Source organism: Podarcis muralis, chromosome 15, assembly GCF_964188315.1.
Source record: "Podarcis muralis chromosome 15, rPodMur119.hap1.1, whole genome shotgun sequence".
Lineage (NCBI taxonomy): Eukaryota > Metazoa > Chordata > Lepidosauria > Squamata > Lacertidae > Podarcis > Podarcis muralis.
In genome coordinates this window covers 4,609,066-4,632,377 of record NC_135669.1, presented here as the reverse complement: position 1 = coordinate 4,632,377, position 23,312 = coordinate 4,609,066, and the positions used below count along the sequence as shown (strand labels likewise).

General features: G+C 46.6%; 1 protein-coding gene across 2 annotated transcripts in view; it reads left to right on the top strand.

Annotated features, from left to right (window-relative positions):
- Positions 1-19,701: 19,701 nt before the first annotated feature.
- Positions 19,702-23,312, top strand: part of EBF2 (EBF transcription factor 2) — a 252,915-nt gene continuing 249,304 nt past the window's right edge. The window contains exon 1 of one of the 2 annotated variants that reach the window (XM_028708250.2): positions 19,702-20,433. In XM_028708250.2, coding sequence (XP_028564083.1) covers positions 20,303-20,433 — 131 coding nt within the window. In that variant the 5' untranslated portion in view covers positions 19,702-20,302. The remainder of the gene's footprint in view (positions 20,434-23,312) is intronic. The other variant, XM_028708249.2, reaches the window with a different exon arrangement.

Sequence of the window (23,312 nt, the reverse complement as noted above, 5' to 3'; positions counted from 1 at the left end):
GCAGAGGCTGGATGCCTGCTTATCAGGGATGCTGTAGCAGCAGATTTTCTACAATGGGGCATTGGACTAGATGCCATTTGGGATATCTTGCAACTCTTTGGTTCTGTGATTTCCGCTTCTTAAAAAGGTAAGAATATAAGAACCAGGCTGGACTGAGCCAATGGCCCATCCACTCCACCATTCTGTCCTCATAGTGCTGCCCAACCAGATAACTCTGGGAAGTCCCCACGTGGGACCTGAGTGCGAGAGCGCACTCTCCACTTGGGACTTCCAGCAACTGGCATTCAAAGGCCTACTGCCTCCAACAGTGGAAGGACTAGCAGCCACTGACAGACTTGTTCTCCATGAATTTGTCCAATCCCCTTTTGAAACCATCAAGGTTGGTGGCCCTCACCACATCTTGTGGGTGTGAATCCCATACCTGAACTGTGAACTGTGTAAAGAAGTCATTCCCTTTGCCTGCTAACCCTGAATCTCCCACCATTCAGCTACATGGAATCATAGATTGGAAGGGACCCTGAGTCTCATCGGCTGAGCTGACTCAGAGTTCTAATACTTTCAGAAAGAAACAGGGAACTTCATCCACTTTCTTCACAGCATGCCTTTTCTTATTTTCCTATTCTGTATGCTAAGAAAAACCCACCACCCAAAATATTATGAAATTTATTTATGTATTTATTGGTTCACACACAACAAAACAGAAATTATAAATCATGGGTGGGGCAACCTGCTTTCTCCATACTTGTATCTTGTTCATTTTGATCATTATTGTTTGGTTTTGCTTTTTAAAAAAAGAAAAGAAAAAGAAATGAGCCAGAGGGTAGTGAAGAAGCTGTTGCTGGAGCAGTTATCTTAGCCAAAAGTGAAGTTACACTCTCTGTTTCTTTTCTGAACAGCCACCCCATGACAGAGAAATGATGAGGCTTGTGAAGTTACCAGTATTCAGAGGAATGGCACACCTATTACTTGCCAAAAAGGAGGATATGTCTATTAAATACACACAGTTTAGTCTGTTTTAGTTTTGAGTTGCTTGTAAATAAAGTGACCAGTAGGTGGTGGTATGACACAGGTAAACGAAGTCTGTGTGACCCAAAGTCCCCAGTCTCAGTGTCATCTCCTAATCTGCAGGACAACAAAGGTGTTTCCTGGCGACATCACAGAAGGCCATGGAGGTGGCCTTGGTCGTGGGGGATAGTTTGAGACTCGAGTGGAATAGCTTTGCTTGACTGTTGCCAAATCTGCTAAAATGACTCCTTTGTTATGCAGGCAGGGGAAAATTGACTTTTCTAATGCAAAAATTGGGTTATTTTAAAAGGCAGCCTCTGCATGCTACTCTTCCCTTTCAGCTCTTTGGAGTTACTGCAATTATGTATTATTATGATGTGTTGCTTTCAAGTGAAGTACACGAAGAACTCCTAAAACAGATACAAGCTATCTTTTTTTGGAAGGGGGGTATTCCCCCCCCCAAAAAAAATTCATAAAGAGTTTTCTGTGAGAAGTTATACTAGCGACATTTGTAAGCCAGACTGGAAATATATATTGATATTTTGACTGTTCTTATCTACTCATTGAATGTTTTCCATTAGTTTTGGGGCAGTTCAACACTGTTGCCAGGCATGCTGAGTAGTGGGAGCTGAGATGTTTTCAGCCCTCCAAAATTTTTCAAGGAGGCGGCTGCCCCCTGCCCAAAAATCCTGTGGTCCTGCCCCCCCCCCCCCGATTCTGTGGGCAGAAGGAGGCCAAGGGTGGTCCTCAGATCTGCACTCCCCAGTGTATGAGCGCTGGCCACACAAAAAGTCATTTTTTTTTCAAATGGACTTGTTGTGCTAGGGCCACAGGACACTTTCATCCACTTTAAATGTGCAAACTTCAAGTTTGGGGATGCAGTTGAATCACTCCTGCAAAATACCTGCACTCTGGAGGCACTGGGGGGGGGGGGGACATGGAAAGTTGGTGAGCTGTGTGATGCTTCATTCCAAAGCAAGCAGCTTATTTTCTATACTCTTTTAAAGATATATATATTATTTTTTCATAGCCACTGTGGGATGCCTGCAGTTTTCTGTAGCCACCTGCAGATCCTTCTCTGCTAGACCCAGGGAAGGAAATTCTTTCCTAGGACACACATAGTATGTTGTACACCTTAGTTGCTTTCACCATCTGGATTTATTTTGCTTGCTTCCTGTTGCGCAGGCACCTCCGATACTTTGCCAGTTCCTTCCCTCTGCTCTCTATGGTGCACTCTTGAGAAGCACTATGGGTGCCTGGTGAGAGGAGCAACACCAAAACAGCCTCATGGCCACTTAAGGACTAACAGATGGACTCTGGCAAAAGCTTTTGTGTGTGTGGTTTCATTTCATCAGGTACATATTTACTGAGCACAGAGAAAAAGTGGGAAATGGTGGGTTTTAATCCTTTTTAAATAAAGTGAGACCAGATTACCTGTTTATTAAGCATTCATTCTGATTTGTTTGCGGGGAGGTTAGATGATGATGCATCAAAGCAAGTGTTATCCCACATTGCTTGGCCCTGGCGTGTAGCACTCTTTGCAACCGCCGCTAGGAATTAGAGCAAATTATATAGCCAAGACCATAAAGAAGGCTGATCGCCGAAGAATTGATGCTTTTGAATTATGGTGCTGGAGGAGACTCTTGAGAGTCCCATGGACTGCAAGAAGATCAAACCTATCCATTCTTAAGGAAATCAGCCCTGAGTGCTCACTGGAAGGACAGATCATGAAGTTGAGGCACCAATACTTTGGCCACCTCATGAGAAGAGAAGACTCCCTGGAAAAGACCCTGATGTTGGGAAAGATGGAGGGCACAAGGAGAAGGGGACGACAGAGGACGAGATGGTGGGACAGTGTTCTCGAAGCTACAAACATGAGCCTGACCAAACTGCGGGAGGCGGTGGAAGACAGGAGTGCCTGGCGTGCTCTAGTCCATGGGGTCACGAAGAGTCGGACACAACTAAACGTCTAAACATATAGCCAAGATAGCCCCCAACTGTAAAGGAGATGGATTTATTTGACCCTATCTACATCAAGCTATATTCTATCTTTATCACCAAACTCTGAATATAATTGCACATTGTATTAGTTAACATTATTTTTTAATATATTAGTGGCCATGTGACGATTTTAGCCTATAAATTTTATTGTTTAATGTCTTAACCTGTATATCAAGGTACTTTTATATCACTGTTCAGAGTGGGCAATGTCTTGATAATATAAATGTTTTAAGTTTTTTGTATTAATCTAGCATATTTTCTTTTAATTGTTGAGTGATTCTACGTACATTGTGGCAGCCTTTGGCTGTGTGCAATAAAACTAACTGACTGACACTGCTTGGTGCATTTTCCAGTCACTTTCTTTACTGCAAAAAGTTTTTATCTTTTGAAGAATCAGGTTTGTTGTGCAAGACCACCCACTCTACTTTAATTGCACAACACAAATTTGCTGCTATGAGATTGACTCCCCCCCCGCCCCCGAAAGTGAGGGTCTGGAAATGCCCTCAAATGAATATGAAAAACCCCATCGAGTGGTTACTGCACCAGCCTAGGGCTGAGAAGGCTCTTTTTCAATCCAAATGCATCCATGTCATTTTCTGGATGGTTTGGGGCCAGTTAGTTACCATCTCTCAGCCTACTTCATAGGGTTGGTGTGAGGGTAAGATGGAAGGGGGAAGGGAGCGCCATGTACACTGCCCTAAAATGGGTCTGCTTCTGGCTGGTGGCTGTTTTCGGTGGCATGCATTCATTTGTAATTTCATTCATAAAATTTCAGCATCCATAAGTAAATTTTAAACATCCACACACATAATTGTGTTGACTATGTATGTATCTTCTCACAAGATACACATTTCTACCAGGGATGGGCGAATCTGTCATGCACTGGGAAATAACAAATCAGCAGCTCTTTTTGGAACTCCCCAAATAGCACTGGGGATTTTAGACAGTAGATGGGCCACTGGTCTGGCTCTATACGTTCCTATGCTCAGATGCTGATTCTTGGGTAATGAAGGAACCATGTTTCCCACAATCCTATCCCACTTTGGAATGGTGTGACCCTTCCTCCTGGGACTCCAAACCCTATGTAAGACCAGTCCCATCAGTTTGAAAAACATAATTTCCACTTTATGCAGTGCTATCCGAGAGGCTTAGATGCAGCCTGAGAAGATTCCTAACTTGTATAGCCCACCTCTTCTAGGTTAGGTGAAAGGGTTGTGCTCAACAGTGGAAACACTACTGATTTGGTTCCTATTTACAAGGCCAGCCAGGTGTGAATTGGCTCAGTTTTAAGACGTGCTAACTCATTTTTTTAAAGCATGCAAATGTTCATTTAACAGTTGGAATCTTTAAAAATTATATTTAATAGAACAGGTTTTGAAATTAAGTCACATTATGGTGGTGAACAAAGCCATAGCTTATATATTAAACAAAAAGTAGTCTGTATGTAAAATGTTCATGTAATACAGTTTTAACTTTACATGCCCTATAAAAGCCAGACATGTTATAGATGCATAGAAATTGAAAGAACTTGAAAGTCACTTAACCCAGCCTCTGAGATGAGCCTTTGTAAACATTGCTGTGTAAACTATGAGTGGGAAACACCCAAATTATTCATTATTTGTTGTTGTTGTCTTGTGGCACCGATCCTTGTTCCCAGCACTGCAAGAGGAGGCTGTGGAGGTGTTCAATAGCAGTGACCAGAGGAAAAATAACTGCTGGGAAGAGCGCAGGAAAAGAAATATCGTGGTGCATCTGCAGCAGCACAACCGGATGCCTTCATCTGCCCCAGCTGCAACAAAACATGTCTCTCCAGCATCTGTCTCTACAGCCACAGCAGACGCTGCAACCTTCCAACAGCTTGACCCCAAAGGTGCACTCCTCCATTGTCTCCCGAGACAGACAGGTGCCAACCATTATTATTATTTCAATTTATTACCTATGCTTCACCATCAGGTCCCAGCATGAGTGACAGCAATTTAAAATTCAGTAGTTCAAACAAATCAGTCATGGGAATATGGTGGGTCCTGAAAACATCTCAGATTTCAAAGGCTAGGGTAAATGTGATCCATTGGCTAGTAATAAATGTTCTCTGCAAGCCACCAATTCAGACCAATGACAACGTATTTTCCTTGGTAGCCCACTGACCCTGGCCTCTCCCACCACTGCCTTCAGCCCTGACCATCAATTGCATGCATCCCCCCTACTCCAGATTAGTCCTTGAAAGACCAGAGAGCACAATTGCCCACCACAGCTGTAAGCAGGCCAGCCCTAGGCTAAGTAGTGCCCCGGCTGACCTCTTCTGGTCAGCTTTGAAGGGCCACAGGCCACAAGGCTGGGGGCCACATGTAAAACATATTGCATGCATGTACTGTATGTGAGAATTCTCAGCTACAGTTCCTCCTTGCCCTGGGATCAAGCAGAATGATAGATGGGCTTCATTTTTTCCTCATGTGGGGTTAAGAGAATTGGGTTGCATTTCTCCTGAGTACCTCCTCCAGATTTTTTTTAAAATCTTCATGAAAATTGGTCAGCCTTTTAATGCAAAATTTTCCTAATTTTTATATGCAGTTTTGACCAATATACATTTTTTTCCAAGTAATTTCAAGTAATATGCATTTTTAACATATGTTTGGTTGGATAGCTGAATAGCAAAATTCAGGAAAATGTGAATTTCAAAGGATAGCTGTGTTTCCAATTTTTTATTGGTTTGAGAAGTGTGGATTAGGTAGTTTCTCATTAAAATGTGAAAAAAAATCAATTTTCTCCCCCATCCCTACTGACCCTCTCCCTTTTTAAAAAAAAAAAATTAAACAAAAATTCGAGATAGTTGTGGTTAGTTTCATGTGCCCAAGAAAGTTGAAAGAGGGGAGCATGTTTTTTTCTGCTGCTACTGTTAGTTCCTGGCATTCAGTGTCCCACAACCTAGTTTTGATTATAGCCTTGGCAGATGGTAGGGACATTGAACGCAGAAGTTCCATTGACAGCCCAGGTTGCTGTACCTTTGTGTTAAACTGTTGTAGCCCCGGGGAAAGGCCAAAGAATCCTGGGAACTGTAGTTTACCCCCAACAGAGCTATAATTCCCAGTACCCTTGATTCATTTCCTCAGGATTCTTTGGGAGGAGCTATCTGGGTTAAATGTGCTTTAAATGTATGGTGTGGATGTGACTTGGGGAGCTTTTGGGTGGGAATGCTTGGCCCCCAACACAGAAGTAGGAGGGGGGAGGTATTTGAGCACTGTCCTGTTCATGGAGTCCAACAGCATCTGGTTGTTGTGGGCTACTAGATTTTCTTTCTGGTGAATATTAGCAAATATATTCATCCATTCCACAAGGCTGAGTAGCATGACAGAAGATGAAACAGCAATGAAAATCATTAAAATCTCCAACAACAAGCCTCAAATATGGTTTTAATTAATGTTTGCAAAAGGAGGCAACAATGTGCTTTTGTTATGTTGGTATAAACCAAGGAATTGCAGCCTACTGTCTTGGAAGGCTGTCAGTGCAAGTTCATTTGCGGCAGATTTCAACATCTTTGTTAAGGCCACAGGATGTTTTTTTATTAGGCTGGCTTCTTAAGATGCTGGCAAGCAGTTGGGTGGCGATCAGCCATTTGCAATGTTCTTGCCCAGTTCTCTCCAAGATAGTACAAGAACTGGCATTTAAATCTTCATAGGAGCATCTGAGCAGCTGTCCTCCTTCCGCATCATTCTGGATCAGTTCAAAGGTCCATCCTGATTCTACCAGGTCAGCCAGATGCCTCCTGGGAACTCAGAAGAAGGCTAGATCTAGGATAGTTTCCACCTCCTACTTCCCTTTCTGTGGCAATTGGCATTCAGAGGTGGACCAACTTGGATGGCTTTAAGGATCAGAGAAATTCGTGGGGAATAAGGCTAGCAATGAGCCCAAATGGCTATTTTCTTCCTTCACTATTGGAAGTAGTATACCTCCACGTACCAGTTGCTGGCGCTCTCAGGTCCTGCTTACGGGCAGGGGGGGAGGAAGGGGGTGTGGTGGGTGCAGGCCACCCTGGGTGTCACCACTGAGGGGGGTGACAAAATGCCGGGTGGCACTCACCGTGGGGCCTGCAGCATGCCCAGCCACGCGTGTCTCCTGGGAGTGACTTGGCTTGGGCGCACACAGGCTCCACGCTGCCCAAATGGTCCACCCGCCTCCTCTACCCCAGCTGTAGGGCAGCTGAGTGGGAGGAGACAGGCAGACTCCAGAGGCCCCGCAGTGCACCCTGCCCCTGGGTGCACCGCCCCAGATGCCTGAGCAGGTTCCTCCACTGCTGCTTACAGGCTTCCCATAGGGATCTGGTGGGCCCCCTTTGGCCTGATCCAGCATCCAGGCTCTTCCTATACAAGGGATCTAGGGTTGCAGCCTTAAGCACATAGAATCCCCTCCGGTCTGGCAGCTCTAGCCCTGGCGTGAAGATTTTCTTTCTCTCTCCAAAGCTCCTGTCTGTTGAATACTTCCCCTGTTTCTGATTTGAAGGTGAAAGCAGGATAATGAGAAACAGAAAATAACATGGAACAAAGTTGTGCAGCAACCACAACGCATGAATATTAACTCAAAGGCACACGGCAAGGCTGTGCAGTAGAATGTCCAAGGGCCAAACAAGGTAGAAAGAGCCCATAGCTCTGTGGCAGAGCACCTGCTTTGCAAATGGAAAGGTCTCCCTTCTGATCCCTGCCATGCCCAAGTTGTTTCTTTAAAAAGACCACACACACACAAACCATTCACTGGAGAAGGAGGCTGCTGGGACAAGGAGCCTGCCTCGCAAGCCCCCCTCTTCCTCCCCCTCTTCCTTCTCCCCCAGTGGCCAAGCATAGATTTGACAAGAGGGAGCCTGGCAACTTTCTCAACCGGGGTGAGCATTGGGGAGTGGGGCGATGCTGAAAGGGAGGCCTCCACATAGCTGTGGCCTCTGAGCAACATGTGGAGGGGCTGGAGAGGCCTTCCCTCCTCGCCCCGCTTTGCTCGCCAGCCACTAGTGGGGAGAACAGGCTCCCAGGGACCATAGGGAAGAGCTGTGAAGGAAGTGAGCGCCCTGGTGGCCTGTTTGCGCAAGAGCAGAGGATGAGACAGAAATCACGGCCCCCAGGAAAGAAGCCCAACCCAACCCAACACGGCTGAGCCCCACGAGCCTGCTGTTGCAACTTGAACCACCCTCACCTTTAAATGTTATGCCTATTTTTTGAAATACATATTTTCTTTACCTTTGATCTTTAACATTAATTCTATTGTATTGTATAATTCTTGATTGGGGGAAAAACCTTTTGACTTTTAACCTAGGTTTAACATATATGTTGGGTCAAATCTATGTTAAAAATCAAAAGTAATTTTTACACACACACACCCTACCCCCCTTTTCTTTTTTCTCCACTTCTATACACATATATCAGTTAATTTTTAATTATTACTATTTTTATCATTATTATTAAAAACCATAATTCCTCACTTATTATTTTTAATTGACAGACAGGTCAAGGAGAATTAACAGGGATATGTTTCTCTTGTCTCTCTCTTAACAGAGGGTGACCAAAGCAGTTTCTGTGCCAAAACTGGGCCTAAACCCTGATTGAAATGGATCTAGAAAATTTGTTTCTTCCAAAAGCACCTGGATCTGGACCATGCCCACTCACTCCAGAACCTTGCTCAGGAAAGGGAGATTAGCAACTGGCTGGTAATTAGATTTTCCAGATCCAGGGAAGGTTTCTTAAGGAGGGGTTTTACCACTGCCTCCTTCAAACAGGCAGGGACCACCCCCTCTCGTAAAGAGGCATTGATCCCCTCCCTGGTCCAGCCAGCTATTCTCTCCCTGCTGATTTTCATCAGCCAAGAGGGGCAAGGGTCTAGAGAGCAAGTAGTCGCCTTGACTGATCCGAGCACCTTGTCCACATCCTCAAGCCTTAGCAACTGAAACTCATCCAACACAAGAGGACTAGACTGCGCTCTGGACACCCCATGAGATTCATCTGCTACGACAGCAGAGTCAAGATGATCCTCAGGGATCCCTCCCTTCCAGCTCTACAGTTCTGTGATTCTATAATTGAAAGGATGTGCTCTTTCATTTAGCATTGGTTCCTTTCCTCCCCTTTGTGTTTTTCTTTTTAAATTTAATAGCAGCCGTTGGATTAGATTTTGATATTTAAAGTAGGATATAAATTTTGATATAAATGAATGAATAGGGATCACAGTGCTGGTGGTAGGGGACCTAACTTAGCTCCTTGTCCTCACAAGATTACTGTTTGTTCTGTAGGGAGGAATTCCAGATACCTACATGTAACCTTTAAGTAGGAATGGAGGAGAAATACATTCAGCTCACATTTAAAAGCAAATCTAGCTAATTCTCACTTTCTGAAACAACCTGTGAACATACCCATTCTTTGAAATTTGCACTTCTCCAAATTTTATGATGCAGTTCTTCAGCTGAGTAATGTGTGCAAAAATGCATTTACTGAAGTGTGCATTAAAATGCGTATGTTATATACAAAACATACAAAATATTATAACATACAAAAATGCATTATGTATGGGGAAATTGCTTTACAAAATTGTGGTTCCTTGTGAACGTGTGTCTAAAATTAGATGGCTTTCCTCCCCTGGTAGTAGGTGACCATATGCGAGTTCATCCTCCAAATGACTGCATTCCTTCTTCACTTGAAATATTGGGCTCACCTGTTCTTTGCAGCCATAAGTAAGCCCATGTTTCCCACAAGGCTGACTCTCAGTGGTGTGTCCTGGTCTGGAAGACTAGACGTACAAATCCATCGAGATCTTATAATTAGACTGGTCGTTTTCAAACTTTCTACCTTGGGGAAATTCATTCCATGTCTGCTAAGGAACTCCTGCATGTTTGCTGCAGAAACCCATCTCATCCTTCTGTTTTGTGTCATCATTCTTTGCGGCTTTCAATTTATTAAAAGATTTCCCTCCTGCATTTTGTCCACACAAAAAAAAGAAAAGAAAAAGAACTACCATTGTGGTTTATTTATTTATTTCTGCATTTCTACTCTACCTTTCCTCCAAGGGGCTCAAGGTGTGACATAAACTGTTCTCTCTTGCCCCCTCATTTTATCCTGGGAGGGAGGTTCAGCTGAGAGGCAATGACTTGGCCAAGATCTCCCAGGTCCTACACTTTAATCACTATAAGACACACTGTCTTGGGGTGGATTTGAGCAACAGGTTCTAATGCCTATGGCTCTGGAATTCCCTCCTTCAGGATGTGTGTTAAGACTGTCAGGATGGGCCTGTTTAGATGTATACTTCTTTGGCTATCTGATCCCCCCAAACATTGTTTATGATGCGGCTGGGTTTTGTAGCCTTTTTAGTCATGTTAACAGTTGGGTCCTCTAGATGTCTACCTAGAAGTAACTCCCAGTGAGAGAATAGGATTGATGAAGTTATTCTTTTAGCTTGTGATGCAGGAATGGCTAAGCTCTTTCAACCTGAGAGCCATATTACCCTCTGGGGACCCTTGCAGGGGCCATAGGCGGGTAGGATCAGAGACGAAAGTGGGCAGGCATCAAATGCAAATCTTACCTTTGTACAGTAGGCTAGTTTCTATACAACCTCTCTGTTCTGTTGTCTTTATCCATGGAGTTTTGTCCATGGACCATCAAGAAGGCTGATCGCCGAAGAATGGATGCTTTTGAATTATGGTGCTGGAGGAGACTCTTGAGAGTCCCATGGACTGCAAGAAGATCAAACCTATCCATTCTGAAGGAAATCAGCCCTGAGTGCTCACTGAAAGGACAGATCGTGAAGCTGAGGCTCCAGTACTTTGGCCACCTCATGAGAAGAGAAGACTCCCTGGAAAAGACCCTGGTGTTGGGAAAGATGGAGGGCACAAGGAGAAGGGGACGACAGAGGACGAGATGGTTGGATGGTGTTCTCGAAGCTACCAACATGAGCCTGACCAAACTGCGGGAGGCGGTGGAAGACAGGAGTGCCTGGCGTGCTCTGGTCCAGGGGGTCATGAAGAGTCGGACACGACTAAACGACTAAACAACAACAATTCTGTACCCTCTATCCTAACTCCTCACTGTCCTCCATCTGGTCAAGCAAGAGGCACTGTCAGAGAGTTCAAGGACAAATTCCAGCCAGGCAGAAACACCCATGTAAGTGTCATGGACTGGACACAGAGGAATGGTGGGAGGCACCAGCTGAGGAACACCCAAGGGAAGAAGGCTGAGAGCCCAGGGATTGCTGGTGGGACAACAATGAGTGGTCAGAGGGAGGAGACTAGGAGGAGGCGATGTCAGAAGCTGAAGAGGAAATGGGGCTTAGTGAACGGGGGGAGTCTGTGGCAGAGAAAAGTCCAGAAGCAGAAGCAGGAGAGGAGGGAGGCTAAGAGGCAGATATGAGTCAGGCTGGTGAAGAGTCGCGGGTGTCTCTCCCTCCTGCTGTTCCCCTCCCACCTGGTCTTCCAGAACCAGGAGAGGCACAGTCTCAGATTGCTTGGGAGTGACCTGGGAGAGGAGGAGACTTAAGCAGCTGTGGGAAGGTGGGGACCTTCAGTCTCCACAACTGCCTCATAGGGGCAGGACCTAGTGAGAGGGGTTGCTGTGCTCATTAGTCCTGGCCCTCCTGAGCAGACCTTGGTTCTTCTCGTAAAGAGTTAACTTCACATACGCAGTGTGATTTACTGCTGTCTTGTTCCTGACAGAAGGCTGCAGATCAGGATCAGTTTGGGATGTGGTGAGAGTGAGAGTTCTGAGGGCTAGAGGGAGAGGGCTAAAGCACCAGATTTGGCCCCGGGGCCTGAGATTCCCTGCTGTAATTCCATGGCCACTAAGGTGCAGTAAATTCCACTGAACCCAATTGGATTTAAATGCATAAAGATAAAGGTATAGGGACCCCGACCGTTAAGTCCAGTCGTGGATGATTCTGGGGCTGCGGCGCTCATCTCGCTTTACTGGCCGAGGGAGCCGGCGTTTGTCCGCAGACAGCTTCCAGGTCATGTGGCCAGCATGACTAAGCCACTTCTGGCGAACCAGAGCAGCGCACGGAAATGCCATTTACCTTCCCGCCAGAGCAGTACCTATTTATCTACTTGCACTTTGACGTGCTTTCGAACTGCTAGGTTGGCAGGAGCAGAGACCGAGCAACGGGAGCTCACCCCATAGAGTTGCCCTATTATTATGTTCCTGAGGTAATATAAGGCTCCCTTTATGGGGTTGGAAATCAGCATTAAAATGTTTTAATACACTGATTAATACTATTTACAGACCACCCTGTAACAGTGTACAAATTAACCAAAATGAATGCAATTGTTCACACATATTTCTTTAATTATTTACCCATGTGCCACTTTTCTCTGCCCATGATAAAGCAGACTAATAATAAAATATGAAGTCAGAGCTATAAATGAAGGTGAATTCTTTTTTTAAGCAGCAGCAGTCAAAACATCACCACCAATTGGGCTGAAAAGATATCTCATTTTTTTTTTGTTTCAAATAGGCCTTTAAAAATACTCAAGGTGGCAAAAGACTTCATGATGATGACAATAATGATTTTCTTTGCCATTTTTCTGGACAAATGCCTAAGCAGCTTACAACAATAACAGCTACAGTGTATATATCAACTTTACAAAATACTGAAAGATGGAGACCCATCCAAATCCTCCAAAACATCATCCACTATCTTTTTTGAGCAGTATTTAGCTGGCTTTGCAAGTAGCTGCACTTAGCTACCTAACCCAGGAATTTATTGTCTGGCACAGTTCTGCAGCTTGTATTTTCTCTTCATATCCCAAATATTATCTATATACTACAGTTTATTAATTTTTACCATTCACTAACAGATTATGGTGCTCTATAACAGTCTTGTCGTCACTGGAAACACCTCTGCAGGGTTTCAGACAGGGGACTTTGCCACTGAACTATGACTCTTCCACAAACTGGCAGAGGAAGAGGGTGAGGTGGGGATGATCCGCCCCAGGTGTCATCCCTGAGGGGGTGACATAACTGTGCTGCCCCCCTGGAATGCTCACCCTGCCCCCCCAGGCGGCTAGCCCCACCCCCGGGTGCACAGAGCAGCTAGCTCCCCCTCTGCTTCCGCAAAGGAAGATGTGTCTTTGATCAGATACAGCAGGATTTTTCTTATGGAAGTAAGCCCAGTTGAGTTCCCTGGGATTGACTCCTGGGTGAATGCATTGCATCCAACTAAATTCTACTCAGAGTAAACCTACTGAGATTATTGGGCCCTAAATTAGTCATGTATTTTGGTTTCAATGGGTATATTCTGAGTATAACTAACGCTTTGTATTTCCAAAAATGCTTCTTGTCACCTGACTGTCCCTGGTGACTCTTCTGCCAGCTTCAACCAAAGGGGGCTGGGTGTCAATGTAAGCTGGCTTAAATGAACCAGAAGGCGACAGTTTCCCCAATTTAATTAAAAGGCTCGGATACAGGTGGTTTGTGAATCAGGTTGCATCTCATCCTTAGGTGCCTACATGATTTCAGAGACAAGGATCATAATGAAAATTGTGCTTCTCTAAATGTGGGTGGGCTGGAGCCTGGAGCTCCAGGAGGAAGGAGCACATCATTCCAGGAAAGGATATGGTGATGTGAAGTGTGATGCCCTCATTCCCTAAGAGGCAACACCTGAACACAGGAACATGTATTGAGCCAGACCATTGGTCCATTTACTCACTGACAGGCAGAGGCAGTCCAAGGTCTCTCCCAGCCCTCCCTGGAGATGCTGGGGATTCAATCTGGGACCATCAGAAGCCCCTCCGCTAGCAAAGGAGCTTTAAAATGTAAAATTAAATCTATCATCCTTGGCCAGAGATCTTCCTAGAAAAGACCGACTGGCAAAGCTAACCACTAGAGGTTGGATCCAGACTGGCAGTGTACACCTAAACATGTCTACTCAGAAGTAAATCCTACAGAATTCCTTGGGGGCTTGCTCCCAGGTATGTTTTGCTTGGTTGTAGCTGAAGTTAGTTGAGCATAGATCCCACTGAAATTGAGGGGACATGTTAGTGATGATGATGACCAGTGATGCAGTGAAGCTGGGAGAAGCACCAGCACTTATTTCACAGCAGGGATGATGATGTCACATCCTGGGGCATCTTCACCTGTTTCCTGCAGGCCAAAGAAGTAAGTTTTCTCTGAGATAAATCTTTAAAATAAGCTAAAGTGGGGTTTGTCCCATTAGCACACATGGCTAAGGGTCAAGCTGCCATTTTTAATCTGAAAAATACGAAAGTCCCTTATTATGGCCAACAAAAAGAGGGAGTAACAAAAGAGGGAGCAAGCTTTCAGATCCACCAGTCAGAGTTCTTCATCAGTCAGGCTGGATGTTAAGGAGAGGAACGAGAGAAAAGTTGCCTTGGTATCAACACCATAACGTTTGCATTGGTCAAAAATTCGCTGTTGTTGTCCCTGACCTTAAGAATTTATTACTGCATCCTTGGTTCTGACTTTACTGAAGTCCTGTTGCTTTCAGAGTGGGAAGGAAGTTCAACTAATGGAGGGTTGTAAGCAGCACTAGTCATACTCAGAGTTCGACCCCTTGCAGTCAATAGACCTTACTAACTTAAGCCTGTTCCGTTCAGCAGGTCTACTCTGAGTAGACGTTAGTTGGGCACCACCTCAAATCCTGCTCAGAGCAGACCCACTGACATCATGATAGCCTGTCTATTCATTTCAGCGCGTCTACTCTGAGTCAAACTAGCATTGTATACAATGAGCCCCGCTTGGGAACCCGCCCCCAAGGCGCTTACTCCTAAGAGTCGCCCAGCTGTACGGATGTGTGGCGCGCGCAGCGCCTTCGCAATTGCGGAAGTCCAAAAACAAAGCGAAACGAAACTTTCTACATCATTTACTGATTTCTTTTGCTCCAAAAAACGTTAAGGAAACAACTCCTAAGGGAGGCGATGCACAAGCTCAGCACGACTTGTGTTTGGATAGGATGGCGCCTTAAAGCGCCCCAAAGGCCGCGCAGGAGTGGAATAATACTTGGAGATAAAGTGGAGTCGGTGTGGGTTGCTTAAGCCGAATTACGTGGCGGGTAGGGAGATGGGTTCATGGCCAAGAAGTGGCAGCCGGCAAGCTCTTCTCTTTCGGCTGCTGGTAACTCTGAGCAAGAAACGCTCCCTTCCGGCGTCGTTAATTTGTGGAACCCTCCGCCACAGGATCCTTGGTTTACACGGCTTTGAAAGGGGATTCCTCCCATTCGTGGAGGAGGAAAGGTCTGTCATCGCTTTTATCCAGGGCTAAACGGGACCTCCAGCTTCAGAGTCAGTATCAGTTTCGGAGAGGGAAGGACTGGGCTTTGCTTGCCGGATTCCCCAGAGCATCGGATTGGCCTTTGCAGGGAACAGGATGCCGGGTTAGAGGACTCTTGATCTCACCCAGCACAGAGCTTCTGGCATGCTTATACGTCTCTGGTTTAAAAAGACTTCCGAATCGCCAAACCTACCAAGCCAAAGCGATTGTCTGACGTTTGCTTTCTTTTCATAGAAGCAATAGCTGTATCCTAGAACATGTAACAAAGGGGTGTTTTCTTCTGGTGGGAGGGGGCAGTTTCCCTTGACAATAGAATTAATAGCAATTATAATGCTAAAGTGGATGGTCTTCTTCCTTTCCATCATCATCACCATCACCATCAGCATTATTATTATTAACATTTATAATTTATAATACCCCACATTTCCTCCAATGAACTCAACGTGACCTACATATATGCACAACAACCCTATGAGGTAGTGCATGCTGAATTCACGGCTGAGAGAGGATTTGAACCCTCGTCTCCCAGGTTCTAGTACAGCACTCTAATTAAATCTGCATAGGCTGCTGCTATTCCTATTGCTACTACTACTAACTGCACGGAAATTGACTTGTTGGACCTTTTGGGTGGCTCAGATAACGTTTAAATCAAAAAGCTTTCTTCTGCTCCCTTGCCCCCCCCCCACAAAGGGTGCTGGGAACTGTAGTTTATTAAGGGTGCTGGGAACTGTAGCTCTGATAAGTAAACCAAGGTCGTGTGCCTGTGTGTGTAGTGATGGCGGTGGAGCTGCGTGCCTGTCTGCTTAAATTCATGATGTGTACAAAGCCCAGGTTGCACTTGCTACAATGAAAACATCCCAGTTCCGGTACCTGGTTCTGAAATCCTCCCAGAAGAAGGAAGGCTTGAGGCTTTAAAAACAACAAGAGCGAGATGGTAAACTGAGGCAAGAGAGGGAAACATGGGCGTGGCCAAGGGGGGCAGCTGCCCCCATCAATACAAATCAATACAAATCTGGGGTTCTGCCCCTCTAACAAAAGCCTGCCCCCCCCCAAAAAATCCTAGCTACACCCATGAAGGGAAAGGTTTCCAGAGATGAACTAGGAGGGTCACGCTCCTCTTCCCGCTCCTCTTTTGCGCCACTTTCGGGTGTGCTCGAGAAAGGCGTTGACGCGCCTTCAACCTGCCTCAGCGGTCCGCACTGAAGTCCCAGGTTTGGATTAGTTTGCGCAGTTTCCAATGCGCTGCGCGGCATCCGCGGCGGGCCTTTAACTTGGCCTTGGACCCGGGGAAGGTTCACCTTGAGTTGGGGCTATGGGGGAGAAAGATGGGGAGGCAGGCAGGCAGGCTTCGCTCGTTTTCCCTGAAGTGCGAAATTTTGGTGGCAGCTGTTAGAGGCGAGAAGGCAGCCCAGTTCCTGACCGCGTCCCCTGACCTTCTCTCCCCCTTCCCTAAAAGCCAGAATCCCCCAGGAGCTTCGGGACACACAGGACACTGTCTGTTCCTGTTTTCCCTTGCCCGGGAAGAGAGCACGTTTACACCCCGGCACAAATCTGCGTGAGCAAAGCCAGTCACTTCGCTTTTCGCAATCCTCAACGTGTTAGCACAGAAGTAATCCCGCTGAGTTCAACCGGATTCCTTTGAAGCATGCACAGGACTACAAGCTTGTAGAACGACCCTCCGCAAGTCTGACTGACCTCCACGCCAGGCATTTAAAGCACGTGGTCCCCCCAAAAGTATCAGGGGAACTGTAGTTCCCACTACAGAGCCACAGTTCCAAGCATCCTTCACAAGCTACAGTTCTCAGAGTTCTTTGGAAGAAGCCGTGTGAAATGTGCTTTAAATGTATATGAGTTTTAGGATCGCATCCTTTACAGCTCAATCCTAGGCATGTCTACTCAGAAGTAAGTCCGGTTGAGTTCACTGGGAATTGCTCCTAGGTAAGCGTGTGTACGGTTTGCAGTTCCATTTAGGGAGGAAGTGTGTGTTTGTACACAGACACAGTACACAGAGAGTATCAGTGATGTTTCATTAACCCCTTCTTGTGCTTGACCAGAGAGCCAAGATTTTGGAAATAAAGCTGAAAACTGTCTTCGTGCGATGGAAGTTGCAGCCCTTTAACTGCTTATTCTAGAGGTAGCTTCGTTGAAATCCACGGAAAAAGCGATGGTAATAGTGCAGCCACGGAGGCCACCGTAATTTACTCACCGGCCTCCATTTCCTCCAGAGTAGACCTGCTGAGTTGGAGTAAACGGCTTTGTTATCCACGGGGTTGGCCGTTGGCGGAGAGCGCGTTATCCTCCCATGTGCGATTTACTCAAAAACCCCATTCATTTCAGTGCAGCTTTAGGGCGCAATAAATGTGATGGGTACCATTCAAACGTGATACAGGATCGCGCCGCGTTGAAAACGAAATTAGTGTCATTGCGTTAGAAAGTAAGGACTGCTCAATGCAGGCAAATCCTTTCAGGGATTTAAGGTATTGCTTAAGAACATTTATAGAGGACCAACGGCTTGGAGACTTTTCCTGTTCCTTGCCCGACAGGCCAGGGAAGTTCTCCTGCGGAAGCTCCAACGAAAAGCAAGAGAGCCGCGCAACAGCCACATCCTGCTCCCATTGATTCAGGCGACTTTGCGCAGGAGAAAATCCCGCTGGGATTTCCCCCAGGGTTGTCTCTAGCATGACAGAAAGGACAAATTGTGCTAGGATTTTATTTTAAAATTTGCTTAAAAAACAATAACAACCTTTCGAAATTCCCTTAAAAATAGAAGCAAAGCCTTATATTGAGATATCTAAATTCCTAGGATAATATTCATTGGTGGATGGAGAGAGGGAGGTAAATGTTAAGTATTTGTGCACCGCGGTGGCTTTAGATTTATTAGGTCATCTAACGCCAGAGCTGTCATGAATATGGACAGAATAATTTAGAAATCACCCTTTCTTTTCCCAACCCCTCCTAATCCTGAGAAAAAAACACCCTATCACACAAATACATACTTCCCAAGTCTATTCCTTAAAAAGAATTGTAAACCTTTATGTATTGTAAAGGGTTGATTTAAAAAACCACTCTTGCGACAGAAATATAAACGTAAGTTTTAAAAGTCTAGGCTAACCCTAGGATTTGGTTTGAAAGCGGAGTTCCACGTTACCTTTAAGAGCGAGAGGAGTTTAAGAGGGGAGCTGTGCATAATGAGGCAAGGCAGCCTAGGCTCTGTCGCTTTAACTGGGGGACATCTGATTCCCTCATCTGGCAGATGGTCTCTGAGTCCAGATTTGCATTCATTGTCTTGAAATCTGTTTTCGCGTTGGTGTTATATAGATTTCAGGGGCAGATCTATACCCCAGATCGCAGTACAAAAGGAACAGGGGGGTGGGTGGGAGGTAAATGACACCAAGCCAGCTTAATTTATATAGAGATGCTATTATTTCCAGTAAAATGAGCGTGGGTGGATGGCGAGGCTGCAACGTTGGGTCAGTATGTTTTGCATGATTCATTACAAAGAAGTTTTGTGTCTCCATGTGTGGGGACACACACACACACACCTACGACATATATGACAAGAGGAGTACAATCCTCTGCACGCTTACTTGAGAGTAAGTCCTTCTGGAAGCTGTGGCTTATTTCTGAGTACATATGCATAGGATCGGACTGCAAAGGGCTAAAGAACAACAACCAACCTCGGGTTTTTTCTGAGAAGTGGGAGCCCGATGTGTGTGAAGAAGCGGGGGGTGCCTATATCCAGATCCCGCGAGCTGTGAAACGTTTGGAAGATGGATCGAGATGTATGGCTGGATCCCCTCTTCATCCCCACCCCAAGCACCCCCCAACAAACTGAGAATTTAAAAGAAGTATTTTTCTGCCCCATCCTATGCATATCTACTCAGAAATAAGCCGCTGCTTTCAAAGGGACTTGCTACCGAGTAAGCGTGTCAGACTGGGAGTCCTATCCCTACTCACAGATAGCACATTGCTGGGATCTCTTTCCCTCTTCAAAGTCCTTCCTGTTTCCCACCAGACGCGTGAAACGATATATATGACACAGCAACAGCAACACATTCTTAATTAATTAATTTATTTATTACTACTACTACACTATAAAATGGAACACGGGGGAAAAATGGGACGGCGCTCGGTGGAGGAAGAGTAACATTTGCGGCCGCGAAGGAAGCTGACTCGGTCCTCTTCTTCCAGAACCAGAGGTTAACAAGCCGCATACAAAGTATTTGGTAAGCAACTTCCTCGCCTTCCTCGGAAAGGCGCCTTGCCCTCTTCCCGCGCCCCGCCCACCAGTTGTTGTTGTTTTAATTCCCCGCTCCTTGTCAGCCGCCGCCGCCGCTGCCGCGTGTATCAGTTTGGAGACCGAGTCTCCCCTTCTCGTCCAATGGGGCGACACTATGCAAATAGCGGCGCCTTATTTGGCAGCGCGCTCCGCCCCTTTCCCTAGGACGTTCTCTCCCGGCGCTGTAACCCATTCATGGGGAACTGGGCACCGAAAACCAGCCGCGCTTGGCGGGTTCAGAGGCTGTAATCATCAGACTCTCCTTAGCTCCTTTTCTTTCCCCATTGATCCCCGGCTGCTTTTCTTTTCTTTTTTTCCTCCCTCCCCGCCCACTTTCCTTCCCCTTCCTCTTTTTCCTCGTGGATTAGGGAGCCGGGTGTCTCCGCCGAGCAGGTGATCCCTGAGGCTGAGCAAGGACCGCGCTGTCCCGCCTTCTCCTCTCCGGCGGGGCTTCTTCGGAAGATGATCGCCGGCCTCGGAAGGGGCTGATCAGCGCAGCAGCAGCAACAACTTCGATCTGCGAGAAGCGAGAGAGGGACGGGAAACTCGCGCCATCACTCCTTTCTTCCCTTTCTCCTCTTAAAGTGTCAGAGCAGCAGCAGCAGCAGCAGCAGCCCAGGTCCTCCTGAAAGACGGAAGGAGCCCGCTCAGGCCAACTTCTTGGGATTTCTGCGTCTCCTTGTTTTGAAGTTTCAGCTTCGTCCGGAAAGGGGAGCGCGCGTTGCGGGGGTGGGGGGGGACCGTTGTTTTGGTTTGTGTTTTGGAATAAACTTTTCCAATGTTTGGGATCCAAGATACTTTAGGAAGAGGACCCATCCTGAAAGACAAGGTGCTGGGCTCGGAGATGGATCCTGTCCGGTCCTGGGTCAGGAATGTCGGCGTGGTGGACGCGAACGTCGCCGCTCAAAGGTAAGTGGACCAAACCCTGAGTCTTGAAAAAGAAAAAATAAGTGATGATGATCGCGACGATTATTTCCTTTGCTCCTCGTAGTTCTCTCCAAATAACCCGGTAACGATCCGCAGTGACTCGGGAACCGCGGGAGGCTCTTGCTGTGATCCCGGCGATTCCAGTTTATTTATTTACGTTTTAATGCACTCGTGATAACCAGGACCAGCTGGGGAGATCCCGCATGCTCCAATGCTACGGCCTTTCCCCTGGTGGGGGCAGAATCAGTGTAATACCTTTTTTGCGAGGGTGGGAGTCGCTTCAACTGTGAAATCCCAGCGATGTCTTACCGGAAAGCAAGTGCCATTGAGTTTTGGAGACTTTGTTCCAAGGAAGTCTTCGGCTCCTCCGAAAGGAAGATGAATTGAGCTTCAGGGCTTTACTTCCGAGTACTTTAGCGGCTTACTTACATCCCAAGGATCGTGCTGTTAGCCACCCCCCGCTTAAGGAACAGGCACCATGGGACATGTTTGCAGACACTTATAGGGATGCTGTTCTGTTCTTCTGCAGTTTAAATACTGTTAGGTGATTTTAGGCTGCAATCCTGCCACCGCCAGGATGCTTTTCCGCCAGCAACAGGAGGACCAATGATGCAGGCGGTGAATCCACCGTTCTGATCTTCCCTGGCCCCAATTCAGATAGCGCTGCTGGACTTAGGGCGCTCATTATGCACCACCCCAACTTTAGGTGAGAATGTGCATTGCTTCCTTTACTTCAGTGAGGTGAGCTAGCCCCACGCTTAATCGGCGGAGTGGGGCCCCTAGACCTCTGCCCCCAAAACCTTGCCCTGTCGCCATCGCAGTTCATACACTCAGGAGGTTCGTCTGAAATCACCTTTCAGCATAAGCCCCTGAAGGATGGAGGAACTTGCAGATGTTAATGCAGAGTATCTTCTCCAGGTTCTCCCAGCCTGGAGCTGCATGACTCAGTTTAAGTAAAAAACAACAACACCGCCTTTTAAATTTATGCCACACTTCAAAGCCCGGATGCTAAAATGTTACGGGGGTGGGGGAGAGGGGCACTATGCATCCCACTTTACAGCGCAATTTTAACCATGTCTACTCAAAAGCAGATTTCAGTGGGGCTTGCTCTGAAGTAATTTGGGGCAGGATTGCAGCCTTAAAATGTCGGGGGCGGGCGACAGGGTTGGAGGCAAATCTAATGACCCAATCTGGAAAAGCTAACAATAATCTGATAGCTACAGTGTAGTTGAGCCAAAGTGAAGCGGATTTAAAGCGGGCGGGGCTGCGATCCTAAACACACATTTTTAAGGGTGCAATCCTAACTCCATTTACCCGAGAGTAAACCCTCTTTGAATTCACTAGTACTTAACTTCTGAGTAGGTATGGTTAGGGTTGCACTGTAAATCTAATTGAAGTCGATGGGATTTACTTTGGAGCAAGCAAGCTTAAGATGAGGCGCCATAAATATATAATATATAACTAGGCAGGAAATGACATTCCGGTCAATGGAGCGACAATGGAATTGTGATGGGGTGTAAAGATCTGAAGTCGGCTGAAGCTCTACTGAAAGTAAACTCCGCTAAATAATAACAATGCATATATACCGACGGGAGTTTCAAAGAAATCTGTGTCCTAAAACGGACCATTGATCTCACTTAGCAACCCGCACACTCTGTGCAAGGCCGACCAACTTAATTCCGAGTCATGTAACAAATGGGTTTTAAGACCGAGCGGTCCCAAATGCTCTTGACCCGAAAAGAAGATCCACAGAAGGAAACGTGGAGGAAGGGTGACAGGAGAGAGATCACTATGGATCCCAGGCTTTAAAAGAGCCTCGGATCTTTCGTGGCTTTAAGCCACGGCCTTCAGGAAGGGAAGCTGACTAAAGCCGAGAGAATCCGGAGCTTTAAAGCTCAGTTTCTGAAAAGGAAAGTCACCAGCGCAGGAGCAAACTCCATCTGCGCCCAGACTCCGCCGCGCTTTAATCGGCCAGCTGCGCCAGGCAAATATCCTAGCCCAAACCTAACGGGTGCTTACACAGAAGTAATTTCCGTTGAACTCCGAGACTTCTCGAAAAGAGGGCTGGAGGAGGATCGCAGCCCGAGGAAGGTCTAAAACTCCTCTCCAAAGACAGAGATCAACCCCGCGGCTCCTTCTGGCGGCTTTTGGCGTTAGGAACCGAGACACCACCAGCTGCTAACTCCTTGCGATAGGTTTGCTTTCTAAGAAAAGCGGGAGAGAATGAAAACCAGCGCGCCGATCCTGGAAACACGTCCTTGCAAATAAGTTCCAGCGGTTCCAGCAACACCTGCCCGACAAGGAAGGCTCAGGCTTGAAGTAAGCCGAGACTTTTTTGTTGCATTGAGGATTTTTCGTGAGGTTGAAGTCGTGGCCTGACAAGACTCTCATGCAAAAGGTGATTGCCGGGAGCAGCTTCCACTGACACCGATCCGTTTAGATCCACCTAGGTAGAACTTGCGCGTGTGTTCCGAAGACTTTTTAACGCGGCAAACCCGCGCGCGCTTCTTCGCAGGGCGGCCGCCTCTCGAGTTTGACGGGACCTTTTACCTAACGCGCATCAGCGCCAGTCTGCAGGATCACAGCTTTGCTAAGTGGATTTCCTTCCTAAATCAATTTCCCAATAGATCTGGAATCTGCAGAGGAGAAAACCGGAGACGGGTCAGAACGGTACTGGGCTCTAGAAGTAGGAAAAGTTTCTGTTCCTAGGCAGATGCCAGGATTTTCCGGGCTGAACTGGAAGGCAGGGAGAATTAAGTCTACCCTGCAAGAGAGCGAAAATAAACATCCATCTTCTCTCCAGGGCCGTCGCCTCCCTCCTCCTGTGAAGATCGGCTTTCGCTGGGGGAGGTTTCCCCCCT